At 41.4% G+C, this 18,672-nt stretch overlaps 1 protein-coding gene across 1 annotated transcript in view; it reads right to left on the bottom strand.

Annotated features, from left to right (window-relative positions):
- Positions 1–10,179, bottom strand: part of gabbr2 (gamma-aminobutyric acid (GABA) B receptor, 2) — a 405,067-nt gene extending 394,888 nt beyond the window's left edge. The window contains exon 1 of the mRNA XM_064979858.1: positions 9,036–10,179. Within this exon, the coding sequence (XP_064835930.1) occupies positions 9,036–9,347 (312 nt within the window). The 5' untranslated portion in view covers positions 9,348–10,179. The remainder of the gene's footprint in view (positions 1–9,035) is intronic.
- Between the last annotated feature and the right edge of the window lie 8,493 nt (positions 10,180–18,672).

Here is an 18,672-nt window from a genome sequence, read left to right as displayed (position 1 = left end):
CTGGACCTCACACATCCCTTGTTGTAGTGTTCTGGACCTCACACATCCCTTGTTGTAGTGTACTGGACCTCACACATCCCTTGTTGTAGTGTACTGGACATCACACATCCCTTGTTGTAGAGTACTGGACATCACACATCCCTTGATGTAGTGTACTGGTCCTCACACATCCCTTGTTGTAGTGTACTGGACCTCACACATCCCTTGTTGTAGTGTACTGGACCTCACACATTCCTTGTTGTAGTGTACTGGACCTCACACATCCCTTGTGTACTGCACTGTAGCAGGACTAGGGTTGAAAAATTCCAGAAATTCCAAAATTCCAATCAGGATTCTGGAAAACCTGGGAATTTTGGAAAAGTTACCAGAATTTTACAAACCTAATTCATAAAGAATCCTGTATTGGATGAAAAGGCCTGGTGTAGGTCTACTAAACACTGTACTGCTGGTTAGCCTGGCGAGGCCCGTGCAGCTGTAGGGATGAAATGTAGCAAAGAACTGGAGAAGGGGATGGGCCAGGAGGATGACTGCTTTGTCTTTAGGGCACTAAGGAGGCCCCTGAGGGTCATTATTGAGAGGAAAGGTCAGTTGTGTATGTACAAAGCTACCCTAGGATCCTTTGTTCCTAGGGAGGCTAGTGGCTGTATTCGAGGGACTTACTGAACAACAGCCACAGTCTAACTGCCTGGCTGGAACACACACACACACTTGTCCCTGACGACAGGCCCTGCCAGAGGGGGTGTCAGTGGCACCAGCTCCATGTATAATAACTTCCTCTGCCTCCTCTATTCATTAGGTAGGAATCATTGGAGCATTGGAGCCTGGGTACACACCAGACCTTGGTTCAAACACCAATATAATTTAAAACACTTCAAATACTGTGCTTCCTTGAGGTTGCCTGGTGCAATGGAGCTATTAAATTAGTTGGAAATGTGCAAACCCCAACAATCAGGCACTGTAGGCAGACTAAAGCAAACTCTCAAGGAACCTCCAAAGATTTCAAATAGTATTGAACCCAGGTCTGCTATGTAAGTAAGAGAAGGGAAGCATCAATTGACATGGTGACAAGGACTGGCTGGAGACTCCAGGCCATTGGCATGATGACACAGGCCGTGTCCAAAATGGCACCTTGTTTCTTTTATAGTGCACTACTTTTGACCAGAGCCTATGGGCCCTGGTTAAAAGTAGTGCACTATAAAAGTATTAGGATACCATTTGGGACATAACCTCAGTAAAAGGTCAGTAATTACAAGCTGCACTTTCATAAACACAAACACACTACTGACAAACATTTGAACTGCTCATCGTTTGGAAAACCACCAGGGGAAATAGCAGTGTATTAGCCAATGCAATGTCTATTATGGTGTTTTGTGTGTAGCCTGGTAATTGACCATTGGTTGATGTGGATTGTTTTCCCAACACAAAGACTGGTAATAGAATACTAATACACTACTAATAAATAATCAAGTACTGCACCATTCTATATAATACTGGGAATCCAGAGTGCCAATCCAGAGTCAGATTAGCTTTTTTAGGTCCTAATGAACGTGATTACATGGCCAGGGAAGACCTGACCCTAGATCACTCCTACTCTGAAACCATGGAAAATTTGTCAGACTAAGAATTCTTAGGCTGATTTCAGCTAAATGTGAAAGTGTGACTGTTGGGAAAAATGGGACAGAGACATTTCACTAGATTCCTAAATACCTCAGAGAGCTTTGAAGGGCCAGTCCTATACACGGAGAAAAATCTTAAGCTTGTACTATCTATTTTATCCCATTATATACATTTATTACATTTTATTTAATGCATTAGTCTCTCATGCCCACTGTTGTTTTATTGTTGTTTTACTGTTTTACTATTTGTCTCCTAATTTAGAAAACGTGTTGGTTTTGTCTGACCTTTTCTTATTTTACTTTGAAATGCATAATCTGTAAGAAATGTGTAATATAAATACAGTTTGATTTGATTTGACTTGACTTGAAACCCAATAGGCCTATCCTTGAAATTGAAAAAACAACTTATCGTGACAAAATGCCTCATATTCTCAGGGGAAAAGAGACCCCCAAGCATATATGTGTCGAAACTATCAAGGCCACATACTGTAGCACCATTGGGGCTCCTGCAAAGTGTGTACAAATGTGACATGCTGCAGCATTTGTTCCTCTCAGATGCACAGGGCCAGTCTATATATGTACTGCGCATGATTTGAAACATAGGCCATGCGTTATGGTTTAATGGCCTCATGAGGCCAATGGTATCACGTGACTGCAATGTCCTCTTACTAAAATAATTACATGAATATTGGGTTTACAGGAGCAGGATCAAATCTAGCTAAGTGTCTTTGTGGTAAAAATGTATCCAGTCTTTAAAAAACTGCATCGCTTTAATTTTCTCTATTCTGGAAATACTAGAGGCACAATAGCACAGGTAAAATGTGCTTCTAGTACATTGATGCACTAGTTTGATTATTTCTGTGGCTTTTTATCCCAGACTATGAGGCCTTACAATTCGGAACATATAGGATTACTTATACTTACGTCAAGCTTTTCAAGAGCACCTACACACAACAGCTGGCTTGTTGCGCAGGCATTCAAGATTAAATATCCTATTATTCTGCAACGTTTCGTCCTTCCTTGAATCCATCCTCATGAATTACAACACAAGGGGTAGAATCACTGTGAGAGGCAGAGGGGTGAGATGTATAAATCACAGGTTCTGTCCCAAATAGGACCCTATTCCCTACACAGTGCACTACCTATGAGCAGAAACCTGGGTTAAAGTAGTGACCCTATGTAGGGAATAGGGTGCCCTTTGGGATGCATTCCACATCTCCCCTGGTTCCTCCTGAGGGGGGCTAATGAAGGGATTTAGATTCCGTGCGTCTCCTCTATCTGACGTCTCACTCCTGTTTCATCATCTCCTGACGTTAGCCTCTAACCCTGAGTTGTACAACCCCCCGGCAAGTCACCACATATTCACCCCCATTTCCAATCCAGAAGGTATAGATTTCACATCAATACCGATCATTCACACTGCAGGAGAAAACAATGTTGTGTGGGTTCCCTAAGAGGCATCCTGGCTAACATGTATTTACAATGACATCTACAGTGCTGTTTTTTCTATGTAGACCTCCTGTGTATTCCCTCATTGGAAAAGCAACAGAAAAGCCTAATAGACACTCAATGTTCCTTTTTCCAGTGGTATGTTCCACTCAGTAGCTTTACATTTGTATCTATGCATGTACATAGACTGTGAGTCATGCTCATGTCAGTCATGCTTACGTTATGGTGAATACATCTAGATTTACATATGTACATGGATACTCAGTTATCCATGGTGACAACAGCAAACACTCCAACGGCAGATCAGCAGCTCTACCTGCCTCTGTCCCTATAGTGAGTTTCCCTGCTCTGCTTTTTACCCAAGGGTCTAATTATAGTCCCTGTGACAATGAACTAGCAGCATAACCATGGTGTCTAACTCTACCTCAGTCTGGACCACAGTACATCCATGCTCCAAATGGCACCCTATTCTCTATATAGTGCACTACTTCTGACCAGAGCCCCATATGAGCCCTAGTCCAAAGTAGTGCACTAAAGAGGGTATAGGGTGCCATCTGGGAGCCAGCCTCTGTGTTCCTACTAGAAGATGGCTGCTCAGCACGCAGAGGTGCTGTCGACTGCAGAGTAGATCAAACCCCCAAACCACTGACAACATTCTCCTCCCAGTTAACACTTTCAACCACAGGCCAGACTTGCATTAGCTGCATTAGCAGAAAACAGAGACCTGCATCAGTTAGCTATACTCAAATGGCCTCATAGGTGTTAGAGGAGTTTGGACATAATAATATCCCCAAGTCCACACTTCTCCTCCATCCCCATCCAATGGCCATCTGATCCCCACTGCTTGCTGTGCAGTGCCCCATCTCAACCCCAGCAGCATCCAGCCCCACATGGGGGAGCAGCTCTGCTTGTATGGGGATCCCTAAGAGGGGATAAAGAGACTCTGCTCCAGTACTGATTACTTACATTTGCCAGGCTAAATCCCACCACATGGTACAACCGTGTCTGCTGTGTGCATTGTTTTTATATACCACCTGTTTGTGTGTGTGTGTGTGTGTGTGTGTGTGTGTGTGTGTGTGTGTGTGTGTGTGTGTGTGTGTGTGTGTGTGTGTGTGTGTGTGTGTGTGTGTGTGTGTGTGTGTGTGTGTGTGTGTGTGTGTGTGTGTGTGTGTGTGAGTGAGTGAGTGAGTGAGTGAGTGAGTGAGTGAGTGAGTGAGTGAGTGAGTGAGTGAGTGAGTGAGAAGTCAAATGTCTACTGTTTGCTGATGATCTGGTGCTTCTGTCACCAACCAGGGAGGGCTTACAGCAGCACCTAGATATTCTGCACAGATTCTGTCAGACCTGGGCCCTAACAGTAAATCTCAGTAAGACCAAAATAATGGTGTTCCAAAAAAGGTCCAGTCGCCAGGACCACAAATACAATTTCCATCTAGACACTGTTACCCTAGAGCACACAAAAAACTATACATACCTTGGCCTAAACATCAGCGCAACAGGTAACTTCCACAAAGCTGAGAGACAAGGCAAGAAGGGCCTTCTATTCCATCAAAAGGAACATAAAATTCAACATACCAATTAGGATCTGGATAAAAAATACTAGAATCAGTTATGGAACCCATTGCCCTTTATGGTTGTGAGGTCTGATGTCCTCTCACCAACCAAGAATTCACAAAATGGGACAAACACCAAAATGAGACTTTGCATGCAGAATTATGCAAAAATATCCTCCTTGTACAATGTAGAACACCAAATAATGCATGCAGAGCAGAATTAGGACGATACCCGCTAATTATCAAATTCCAGAAAAGAGACGTTAAATTCTACAACCACCTAAAAGGAAGTGATTCCCAAACCTTCCATAACAAAGCCATCACCTACAGAGAGATGAACCTGGAGAAGAGTCCCCTAAGCAAGCTGGTCCTGGGGCTCTGTTCACAAACACAAACACAGCCCACAGAGCCCCAGGATAGCAACACAATTAGACCCAAACAAATCATGAGAAAACAAAAAGATAATTACTTGACACATTGGAAAGAATTAACAAAAAAACAGAGCAAACTAGAATGCTATTTGGCCCTAAACAGAGAGTACACAGTGGCAGAATACCTGACCACTGTGACTGACCCAAACTTAAGGAAAGCTTTGACTATGTACAGACTCAGTGAGCATAGCCTTGCTATTGAGAAAGGCCACCGCAGGCAGACCTGGCTCTCAAGAGAAGATGGGCTATGTGCTCACATCCCACAAAATGAGGTGGAAACTGAACTGCACTTCCTAACCTCCTGCCCAATGTATGACCATATTAGAGACACATATTTCCCTCAGATTACAAAGATCCACAAAGAATTTGAAATCAATGCCGATTTTGATAAACTCTCATACCTACTAGGTGAAATCCCACAGTGTGCCATCACAGCAGCAAGATGTGTGACCTGTTGCCACAACAAAAGGGTGAAGTGAAGAACAAACACCATTGTAAATACAACCCATATCTATGTTTATTTATTTTCCCTTTTATACCTTAACCATGTGTACATCATTATAACACTGTATATATACATAATACCACATTTGTAATGTCTTTATTCTTTTGTAACTTCTGTGAGTGTAATGTTAACTGTTAATTTTTATTTTTTATTATGCTTTTGTATATTATCTACCTCACTTGCTTTTTCAATGTTAACATGTTTCCCATGCCAATAAGGCCCTTAAATTGAAATGAAATTGAGTGTGTGAGAGAGAGAGAGAGAGAGAGAGAGAGAGAGAGAGAGAGACAGAGCGACAGATAGAGAGAGAGACAGAGCGACAGATAGAGAGACAGACAGAGCGACAGATAGAGAGAGAGAGAGTTTATGGATGCACATGCATTCAAGTGTCATTGTGTAAGAGAGAGAGAAAGAGGGAGAGAAAATATGACATAATTACAAACCCCGTAATATATGGTATTCCATAACACACCCTTCCCTTCGCCACTCAACAAAGTGGTGAGTCAAACCAAACCAGAATCATGCCTGAAGCTAGCGTCTCAAAGCTCTCAAGGCCAGCAGAGTCATGTTCTTGGAAGAAACACATTCAAATACTATGTCCTCTGTCCTAACAGGTGTCCATCCATGATGAATAGAATTGACAGTAATAACATCAATAACACAGCTCAGATATTACTCAAAGGATGCTCAATTGTTTTTCTATTTTCTATTTTTTTCATTCAAAAATATATATAATTACTATGTAGACCATGGGTGTAATCTCTTTCCCCCGGTTGAGTATAATGCGGTGGCAGGATTTATGGAAAAGGCTTCCAACTGCTTGTAAATGGCTGTCCTTGGCAGGAACCTTCATGCCGAGGGCTCTTAAGAACACCAATAAACATGTTTCCTTTGGGTTTTATTGGAGATTTTTACCGTTTTTCCCTCGAAGGAAATACAGTTAGCCATTAGCCAGTTAATCACTCCTCCGTGACACTAATGCTTACTTAGACATATTTCCTGAACAATATATGAAAAGGTACAGTATATTATATATTCTTGACTAGAATATTCTGAACACAAAACCTTTATCATTAGAACTCAATGGGCACTTTGCCCATTATAGGAGTACACTCATCCATCCATCCACAGATGTCCAGCTGACCCACTGGCCTCTAGTTTACAGCTCATCTTTCACCCAGGGTAAATATGGCAGCAGTATATTTAATCCCATGGTCAGAGTGGATTCCAGGAGTTGCATGCTATATGCCATTCCTGACCACTTATCACTGTCTTGCTCCAGTCAAACAGATTATACTGTTGTTTCAACTTGTTTCACAGCAGCACGGAAACACCTGTGCCTTTTCACATATGAATCCCCCCTCGACTAAAGAAATATCTCAAACATGGTCAGTGGTCACATGAAGAACTACACTTGTTGAACCACTGCAATGAGTTGAGCATTTTAAAACCTCAGGACTGTTTGAAACATTTGGGAATTCATGGTAAAAGCTCAATGCAAATGGATAAATTATAGAAATATCCAGAACAAGAACAAGACATGAGAAACCATGCAATGATCTCACACCAGTTCTGTCTCTGTCATGGCCACATCATGTTTAAGATGCATCCTATGGGCCCTGGTCAAAAGCAGTGCACTACACTAGGGAATAGGGTGTCATTTGGGACTAACTTAAATTTTTGTGTTCTGTGACAGCATTCTTCCACACACTTCAGCCTGATTAGTGTTAATCATTGACATAGGTCTTATAAGTACATTTATATTGCAATATATGCCCAAATGCTGGCTGCAGTAGAATACAGACTCACAAATCTTTTGAAATAGTTAATGAAGCTTCTTCAACGTCTACATTAACATCTGGGTAACTCTAACAGCATCATTCACATCGATCGTTTTGCAAACGTGTTTCCTCGATTAACATACCCGAGACCATTAATCACGTCAATTAAATTAGCTAGAGTGAGCGCTGCAGTTTTGGGCCCCTTAACTTTCAACCTGCTTCCACGTTGACATGGTAACGTAATGTTTATATAATAGCCTAGATATCACCCCTCTCACCTCCTATGCCATGGCCAAGCACCACGATGGGGCACAATCACTGAAGCCAATTGGCCAGCGGTAATGTCCGCACACTCAAATGGTTGATGGTTAAGAAAACGATCTATTCTATTCTAACCATTCGATGTGATTTCCATGCAATATAGGTGGAAGCCTCCTTACAATGTAATAATATACGCTACTGAGACTGACCAATGACTAATCATCAAAGGGGTGGTCATAACGGCAGAATTAAAAACCTTCACACCACTCATATTGATTGGTAAACTGACCTTAAAGGGATAGTTCACTTAAATTACAACAACAAAAAACATATTGGGTTCCTTACCCTGTAAGCAGTCTATGATGAACAGGGTATGACGGCAATCCATGCGTTTAGTTTAGTTTCCCGGGCACTTGCTTCCACATGCTAACGTTTTAGCATTTGTGGCACAAATGTTATTCAAGTAATTGGACCTGTATTTGCATTTGTCGCGCTTCACAGTCAATTTTAAATACTTTCGGGTGATTTGGACATGTTGCGCGAAAAAAACTCATATCCGTTCCATGACTTGAATGGGATTTGTTCCAAAGATGCTTCAACGTTAGCGTGTGGAAACAGTGGAAGGGATGCAATGCACATCATTCTTGACCACACAGATGCTGATATCCTTAAGTGTGTATGCCAACAAGAGATCGCACATCAAATTACTGCCATCTTCAGGTTCAAGGAAAACGAACCTTTACTCTGTTACGAAATACAATGGGAATCGTGACTGAAATAACGATGGGGACTGAGTAATGCATTGCTTTACATAATGCCATAGCTATTTTAGGGTATCTTGTTCAATTATTCAACTGCAACCAACAGCTATAAATCAATATTTAAAGGTTCATGTGCCTAATTGTGACAACAATTACGTTCTGCATCACAGCCATAATGACATGTCTTCAGCGCAGGAAAAATTTACGGCAGTGTGAAGGAGTCAAATAGGGAAGATTAATTGCAATTTGATCACGAGTTTGTTGCACGTGCGCGACACCTATTCCAACCCACCGCAAATTAATCTGAAATTGCCATTGTTTATGAAGTTATGACAAAAATAAATTATCAAAATTGAATGAGAACAAAAATGAATAACAACATCCAATACTGTATGTTTTTGTGTTAATCCAACAGTGGAAAATCTCCAGGAATTACGAAAATTAAAACACATTTTCCAACACTGCGCACATGATTACAGAATTACGCTTTCCACATGGGCGCGCGCTGTATGAGCGCTACCTCCAGGGCAGTGTAGGCTACACACCCCCTCCCTGACACACACATACACACACGATCAACGAAAGCGTCCTGAAACATTTATGCCCCAGAAACCCAAAGCAAACGCACATATATGATATAGGATACAAAGGCCATGGTGCAGAGTGGGTGAATGAGTTTACCTCGGTGTCGTAGATTTTGGTGATGAGTGAAAACTTGTAATTCCGTGATTCTTTTATATGTTGTATGGCCAGTTGGACTGCGGGCTCGATGCCCTGACTAATGCTGCTCATCAGTGCCGACTCGTTCATCGGCATGAGCACCATGATGGGCAACTTTTCATTATCCCCCGAGAACCAGCTGTTGTCCTGGCCGTGCCTCGTATAGTCATTGCAGACCTTGGCTAGCGCAGGCTGAAACATCAAGATGGACAGGAGCAGGCATCCCGACAGAGGCGTCATCTCCCATCCGCAGTGCCGTCGGGACGGGGCCATGCTACTGTGCAGGACGACCAAAGCAGATCCCACCGAGCTCTCACTGCTCAGACATCGCACATTTGGGGTCGTCCGAGATGGTCAAACAATCCACCCGAAAGGGAAATATTATTATTAAAATGGTCCAAACGGTAAAACCACAACCTTAGCCTTGGTAGGGGGTTCAACCGCAGTGAGACACCTCGACCTGATTGAAGTCTATTACAGTGAATTTAAAACAGATATATCCTCGTTGACAGGTATTCTGTAAAATTAATCCAAGGGTCCAGTTTTAGTGGTGTACCATATATGGAAGAAACTGAGACGGTTCTGATGCAGAAGGTGTTATTGGCGCCGACGGTTGTCTCTCTCCTCCTGGTCTCCGTGATCCACAACAACTCCCTCCGCGTTAAAAAAAAAATCTCTCCAACTCAATCCCTCTCCTCACCTTGTGGAACCTGGGTGACCATGGCACAAGTACATCACAATTCACTGTCTGTAGGATGCTCAATAAGGCAACTTCAAGATGACAGAGGACGACCAGTCTCGGTGACAATTGTTATGGATACAAATGTACCTCCTGAGTATTTTCCCCAGCCAAGAGACAGCAGAGTAGCCTAATAGAGCATCCGTGCCAACGCACTACAATATGTAGTCTATTCAGGGCGAAGAGAATATGGTAATTCTGGTTAAAATTTCCTAAATAGATAATCTTAAAAGCAGTCTTGATTGCAGCGTGTCCAGCGTGGGCGAGAACAGATGGCGTCGGCGTCCAGACAGCCCACGCGACTTGTGTCAGTGTGTGTGCGCTCGCTGCGGACGATGCTGCGGCTGCCTGAGTGTCTGTTAAAGTCTTCACTTATTTAATGTTGTTGCTACTCAGAGCGCGAGCGAATGGGAGCAGCAAAATATATGTGGAAAAGGGGAGAGAGAGAGAGAGAGAGAGAGAGAGAGAGAGAGAGAGAGAGAGAGAGAGAGAGAAAGGGGAGGAAGGGGAACGCAGAGGGATGGATGGTGCAAGCTCTTGTCGCCTAACAGGCGAAGGTGATTTATTGGGCTTTCATGTTTAGAAGACAGAAAGGATTTCAAACATGCAGGAGGGGTTGCATGTAGCCTGCTGTGTCAAGCAATGACTCTATGGTTAAGCCTACGTCGTAAAATATTAATATATTATGAAGGCTATATTAACATAGTTTAAAGCTGACATTTCAAAATGGTTGATATTTTATATGTTGAAGCAAAAGATAAGCAATCTAAGGATTCCGTTACAGAAGCACCAGGTTCATAAAATAAATTATTAAAAAATAATAATAATAAAGTTATGGTAGCAGAAGAGAATGTTGAACGCCACAAAAACAAAGTGTCAGAGACACAAACGAATACATATTACCACCCGCTTTGTTAAATAAACACTGCCACCTAGCATCTTCAAACGGTTTCTTACCTCTTTCCCTCATGAGTAATTGTCCACTTTGACTTTGGTGGGTAATGTATTAAAATTGTATGCCAATTGAAATGAAAGCATAATAGAAAAAATATATTTAGGTGTACATACTCTACATTTTATACAATCTGACAAATAGGGATTTTGGTGCCGTTTGAGTCTAGTTTCTGAGGACTAAATGAGCAAGATGCAGCTCTCCAAAGTCCTGAACACCGCATTAGACACGGCGCTCTCTGTGCCTCGAACACACTGAAAGCATCATTTCATTTTGGTACACCAGAATAACATTCATTCCAACGAAAGGCTGCGTTTGCCTTGCAGCATTGCGTTGCAGAGGCAGAGGCAGTTGCCCACTTCGTTGTGGTGCAAATGTTGGATTTATCGAACATATGCGTCAATCTGTATGCGAAGACAGTTTGACAGAAATGGTAGTAGAAGGTGAATTTTGAACGTTTGTTGCACACATATCCAGATGATGCTATGTACCATTTTGCGCAACTACACGGTTGGTGTGATCAAGGCGTAAAAAATTATGCTGTACAGTCATGGCTGCTTGTAATGTTCCGGTGAAAAACTTTCACATTCAGTCTAGCCCATTACCTACCTGTACTTCGCCAAGGGCGCTCAATCCCTTTCTAACCACAAACTATCCACACATGACCAACTGCATTTCGCCATTGGCGTCTGAAGTCGAACAGAAAAATAGGCAATTATTGAAATTGTTTGCTGTACATTTTATGATTTTTCTTAAAGAGCATCAACGAGCAAGGCGAATCCATACCAGGGGCAACTGCTCTTTTCGTGCCATGGAAAACACTTGAAAGCATTTCCATAGTTGCTGTTTTGTCAATGAGGCACCATAACCTAGATTTATAATGCATTTAGTTAGGCCAACTGTGCATGCAGAGATACCATGCGGTTCACCTGTTTGGTCACCTGCTAAAAATGTATGAGCATGTAAACAGAACATTATAGAGTGTAATGAAAGTCATTTAACCTGAAATAAACTATATAGCGTGGACTATGTGACATGGTATTGTGTAAACTAGGCAATATGGATGCAGGTGTATAGTTTACTACTGAATCAGGTCTGCACTAGGCCAGCTTTATGTTAGCCCACTGAACTAAAGCCTATAGCTGTTAATTATTCATTATGCATAGTCTGATGAAACATCTGCTACGTATAATTTCCATTCTGTTGAAATCTGTACATCCACATTACCCAGACATGTATGGTAACCTTTTAAGGCAAATCCACTGACCATAGCCATTTCCATCACTCCTCTAACCTCAGAAGTGTGTATGGCTCTGCCTAATCTACAAATGTCATGGTTCATGTTAGAAATGGCACCCTATTCCCTTTATAGTGCACTATATTTGACAAGGACCAATGGACTATGATCAAAAGTAGTGCACTATACAGGGTATAGGGTGCCATTTGGCGTATAGCCATGATGATGTGTCCATCCATCTTTATTAAGAACACAAACAGAGGCGTTAAGGTGGGTATGGTTAGGCCTACCACAGACCCTTCTGGCTTCATGTCACCTAACCGCTACATAATCATAATGCCTAGAGGACCAGTCTGATAGGCTTGTTGCTGGAACCACTTGTGTGTTACAGTAAGGGCCTAACCATCTCTAACTATCCTAATCAAACTTGACCCTAAAGTAACGGGTTACACTGGAAGCTACTGGAGGGCCACAGTGTCTGCTGGTTGACTTTCTCGGATCTTCTCTGCATTTAAATCAGTGTGAGTGCACTAAATAGGGAATAGGGTGCCATTTGGGACAAATCCAGAGCCAGTGTATGGTTTAGAGCTGGGATAGCAGGTGTTGTTACTCCTTAACCAATCAGTGACATGTACTGACCGATAAAAACCAGCAGGCACTGCTATGTTCAAGGGCTGGAGATTGCATCGATCTCCGGTGGTATTGTATATATGTATTTATTTGGCACACTTAGGAGCTTTCTCCTCAACTGGTTTTGTCATTCATTGCAATTCATGATGATGATTTTATTCAGATAAAGGGAGAAGTTTGAGAATACTGCTCCAAAATACTGTTCTGGAAATGTGAAACTACATGTGCTTACCTGCAGACTATATCAGCTTTCTAAAAAGTGTATAAAAAAATGAAAAATGCCCATCAGAAAGGTATTGTAATACCTAGCCTCAAGAGGGTTGACAATTCCATGTTGATGAATGAGACAGTGCTGGTGCTACCAGATCACTATTTTACACCTAAAGTAATGCCCGGCCAAATCATGTCTTTCAGAATATATTCTGTGAAAATAAATAAGAACACAATTGGTTTGCCATTTTGTAGCCAAAGCGAGGGATGAACAGTGGTGCACTATAGAGAGAATGGGTTGACATTTGGGACGCATCCATGGATTTCTGTAGTTTCTAACTGTTTAGACCAGATGAAAGCCTCCTACCAGTCGATCTGACTTCTCTCAGTATTGCCAGATTGTTATTTTCTGTTCTGTGATATCCTTCTGTGATGTCCCATCTGTTTATTCCCCCATAAGACACCTCCCTCACTGTTCCAACTGCAGCAGAGAGAGAGAGAGAGAGAAAGAGAGACCGAGAGAAGAAGAGAGCGAGAGAGAGGAAAGATATCAAGGATCTGGAAATATTATCTATGGAGGAGTTGTCTAAGATGACACCCAATGTTTTTTCCAATCTCATAAAACATTTTAGAAAACGGCTGTGTTGTTATCCTCACAAGGCTAGGGAGCTGGCGTACTGAAAACAGGGGTGCCAATAATTTTGACCTCTATCTTTTAGAGATTTCTTTATTACGTGTTAAACAAAATCTCTTTCTTTGAGCAATTATATTAGTATAAAATGAAATAATTTTCAACAAATTTGAGCATGCAATATAGCTCAGTATTTGTGTTATTTATTTATGCAGTATTTTTTGCTGATCTTTTTCAAAGGTCCCAATAATTATGTACCTGACTGTACATATACACTGAACAAAAATACTATAAAGCTTATAGTGAGTTTCCCTGCTCTGCTTTTTACCCAAGGGTCTGATTATGATCCCTGTGAAAAAAAGTATTGCACTAAAAAGGGAATAGGGTTCCATTTGGAACTCAGACTCTGCAACATGCAAGAATTTCAAATAATTTATCTGAGTTACAGTTCATATTAGGAAATCAGCCAATTGAAATGAATTCATTAGACCCTAATCTATGTCTTTCACAAGACTGGGAATACAGATATGCATCTGATGGTCACAGATACCTAGGTAGGGGCATGGATCAGAAAACCAGTCAGTATCTGGTGTGACCACCACAATAAATCTCCATCGCATAGAGTTGATCAGGCTGTTGATTGTGGTGAGTATGCAAGCCATGGAAGAACTGGGACATTTTCAGCTTCTGGGGATTGAATACAGATCTTTATGACATGGGGCCGTTCATTATCATGCTGAAACATGTGATGGTGGTGGATGAATGGCATACCAATGGTCCTCGGGATCTCGTTACAGTATCTCTGTTACATTCAAATTGCCATCGATAAAATGTAATTGTGTTTGTAGTCCGTAGCTTATGCCTGCCCACACCATAACCCCACCACCACCATGGGGCACTCTGTTCACAATGTTGACATCAGCAAACTGCTCACCCACACAATGCTATCCATGCTGTCTGCAATCTGCCCTGTACAGTTGAAACCGGGATTCATCCGTGAAGAGCACACTTCTCCTGTGTGCCAGTGGCCATCAAAGGTGAGCATTTTCCCATTGAAGTCGGTTACGACACCAAACTGTATTCAGGCGAAGACCCTGGTGAGGATGACGAGCACACAGATGAGCTTTCCTGCGATGGTTTTTAAATTCTTAGATTCTGCAAACCCAGTTTCATCAGCTGTCCGTCTGGGTGGCTGGTCTCAGACAATCCCGCAGGTAAAGAAGCCGGATGTGGAGGTCCTGGGCTGCCATGGTTACACGTGGTCTGCGATTGTGAGGCTGGTTGGACGTTCTACCAAATTCTGTAAAATGACATTGGAGGGGGCTAATGGTAGAGAAAGTAACATTTCAATCTATGGGAAGAGCTCTGATGCACATTCCTGCAGTCACCATGCCAATTGCTCGCTCCCTCAAAACTTGAGACTGTGGCATTGTGTTGTGTGACAAAACTGCAGATTTTAGAGTGGCCTTATATAGTCCCCAGCACAAGGCACACCTGTGTAATGATCATGCTGTGTAATCAGCTTCTTGATATGCCACACCAGTCAGTATCTTTGCAAAGTAGACATGCTCACTAACAAGGATGTAAACAAATTTGAGCACAAAATTTGAGCGAAAGAAGATTTTTGTGTATACATTTCTGGGATCTTAAATTTCTCCTTTATTTTCAAGTTTTGCACTCTGCTAGCCAGCACCTCGCCTAAATAGGTGTGCGTTTATTTTTCCTCTAGATTTCAGCTCATGGAATATGAGACCAGCTCTTCACATGTTGTTTTATATTTTTGTTCAGTGTATATACAGTACCAGTCAAACGTTTGGACACACCTACTCTTTCAAGAGTTCTTTTTTATTTTCTTTATTTATTCCATATGTGTTATTTAATAGTTTTGATGTCTTCACTATAATTCTACAATGTTGAAAATAGTCAAAATAAAGAAAAACCCTTGAATGAGTAGGTGTGTCCAAACCTCTGACATTTGGCAGATGTTTTTATCGAAAGAAACCTAGCCATGTGTGCATATCTTTTACTCTCAGGTGGTCCTGGGAATTAAACCCATTGTCCTACTGCTCTACCGACTGAGCTAAATATGTTGTAGCAACCACATCTGTATAAATACATGCACTCAACGTTCATGATTTGATTAAATTATATTAATGTCACTGAATATGTTCCAATGTTCTTATCATTTCATCCATGTCACAAATCATTCATCCTACATTTTTTGATCACAACTATGAATGCGTTCCCTAAGGGATGTCGTCCTATGTTGACTACACTGATTCCCACAGTTGTGTCAAAATGGCTGGATGTCCTTTGGGTGGTGGACCATTCTTGATACACATGGAAAACTTTTGAGCAGCAGCTTTGCAGCTCTTGACACAAACCATTGTGCTTGGCACCTACTACCATACCCCGTTCAAAGGCACTTTTTGTCTTGCCCATTCACCCTCTGAATGGCAAACATACACAATTGTATCTGAATTGTTTCAAGGCTCAGAAATCCTTCCTTAACTTGTCTCATTCTCTCTCCTTCTACACTGATTGAAAGGAGGATTTAACAAGTGACATCAAGAGGGTCAGATCTTTCCCCTGGATTTACCTGGTCAGTCTATGTCATGGACAGTGCAGGTGTTCTTAACGTTTGTATACTCAGTGTATATTCTGCTAATTGGACCACAGTGGCAACCACATTGAAAAAGAAGAAAGCAGTCATACAGTTGAAGTCGGAAGTTTACATACACCTTAGCCAAATACATTTAAACTCAGTTTTTCACAATTGCTGACATTTAATCCTAGTAAAAATGCCTTGTATCTGGCCAGTTAGGATCACCACTTTATTTTAAGAATGTGAAATGTCAGAATAATAGTCGAGAGAATGATTTATTTCAGCTTTTATTTATTTTATCACATTCCCAATGGGACAGAAGTTTACATACACTCAATTAGTATTTGGTAGCATTGCCTTTAAATGCTTTAACTTGGGTCAAACATTTCAGGTAGCCTTCCACAAGCTTCCCACAATAAGTTGGGTGAATGTTGGCCCATTCCTCCTGACAGAGCTGGTGTAACTGAGTCAGGTTTGTAGGCCTCCTTGTATAACTGACAGTTAACCTGTAAGTCTAATGTCGTTTTTTGTTTGAATTGTTAACGTGTTCGCTATGCGGGAGAAATGATAAGACAAGCGGAACTATGTAGCTAATAACTGTTGTAACGGGGATCATTATTGTAGCAACACACCTTTGGAGGGAAGGCAATCCCGTGCTGTGTTAGCATGTCATTGGGTGTAGTTCGTAAAGGTTGAAGGGTGTATGTTAGGATGGTAACATTATAATAATTAAGGATGAAGTGTGAATTCATGCCAGGAGCAGCCAATGAGGTATTTTTCCTTTATTCATGTGTTTAATCTGATACTGTTATAGCTCCGGCTAAACTGTTTATGTATGTCAGCACTTCAGAGTTATACCAAGCTAATAAGTCACTCGTAAGATAAGAAGGTTGTAGGAGTGTGCTTAACTGTATTTTCATTTACTTTATAGTTCTCACGGAAGGTGATGATTCTGACTAAAACTACAGAATAAAGCCGCCAGTTAAAATCAAGGAACGGTTGTGCTCATGGTTACTGGAGGGAGCTATACCTTGCTCGCACATGCTTTTCCAGTTCTGCCCACAAATTGTCTATAGGATTGAGGTCAGGGCTTTGTGATTGCCACTCCAATACCAATACCTTAACGCTGTTCTCCTTAAGCCATTTTGCCACAACTTTGGAAGTATGCTTGGGTCATTGTCCATTTGGAAGACCCATTTTCGACCAAGCTTTTACTTACTGATGTCTTGAGATGTGGCTTCAATATATCCACATCATTTCCCTTCCTCGTGATGCAATCTATTTTGTGACATGCACCAGTCCCTCCTGTAGCAAAGCACCTTCACAACATGATGCTGCCACCCCCGTGCTTCACGGTTGGGATGGTGTTCTTATATATATATATATATATATATATATATATATATATATATATATATATATATATATATATATATATATATAGATATATATATATATATCTTTGTATACAGATATCTCTGTTTTCTATCTGTTTTCTATATATTTTGGTTAGGTCAGAGTGTGACTCGGGTGGGTACTCTAGTGTTGTATGTCTAGGGTTTTGTATGTCTAGGGTTGTTGTAGGTCTAGGGGGTTTTGTATTTCTATGTTGGCCTGATATGGTTCCCAATCAAAGACAGCTGTTTATCGTTGTCTCTGATTGGGGATCATATTTAGGCAGCCCTGTTTCCCACTTTCTGTTGTGGGATCTTGTCTACAGTTAGGTGCCTGTGTGCACACTAGTAGCGTCACGTTTAATTTGGTTGTTTGTTGTTTTGTGTTGGTGAGTTTCAGTTAATTAAAAATATGTGGAACTCTATTCACGCTGCACCTTGGTCTCATCATGACGACGAGCGTGACAGTATATATGCATATATACAGTATACACATGTCCATGTTCAATAGAGATTAATGGGATGGATTGAGGACATCCCTCACTGCTACTCTGACAATGCACTGTTGGACGCACATCGAATTATCCGTCAGGTGTTCCGAACACTATGGATGAGGCCGGATTTATCATATTTCCGATGGGTGTATTTTATAACAGCCGCCTCACACTGTCTATTCTTACTAACGCATTTAGAGGATTTGCTGATTACTGGACTGCCTGACAGATCGTTAATCATGTTTCCTTTCTTCCTTTTCATTGAAATGGAATTCTGCCGTATTAAATCACACCATTTCTGACATGAAAACGCATTCAGTACAGCTTGGTTTAGTTAACATTAGAGGCCTAGAAAATAATTGAATTTCACGCGTGTGTTGGTGTAGGCATTGGGAGATAAAGAGGCAAGCAAGAAAGAACATCCTATTCTATTCAAGTGCACGGTTGTGTTATTATACAAGTAGGTTTCCTAATGTTTGACTGGCGGAGTTTAATGGACTCTACAATACAGAGATGGAGCTAGTTAGGACCCATGTGAGGGATTAAATGACTGTTTGGTGAATTGAAGGAAAGGATGGAAAACATGGCTCAGTACCTCAGTTCTATAGTAAGAACTAAGGGACATTCATGGATTGTAGGAACCTAACAAGGTGTCCTTTTATAGTATAGTTTAAAAAGCTATATCCTTTAATCAAACTCTCTGTCG

This window comes from Oncorhynchus masou, chromosome 12, assembly GCF_036934945.1.
Source record: "Oncorhynchus masou masou isolate Uvic2021 chromosome 12, UVic_Omas_1.1, whole genome shotgun sequence".
Classification (NCBI taxonomy): domain Eukaryota; kingdom Metazoa; phylum Chordata; class Actinopteri; order Salmoniformes; family Salmonidae; genus Oncorhynchus; species Oncorhynchus masou.
The sequence above is the reverse complement of the archived record's forward strand: the minus strand, read 5'-3'. Positions and strand labels throughout refer to the sequence as shown.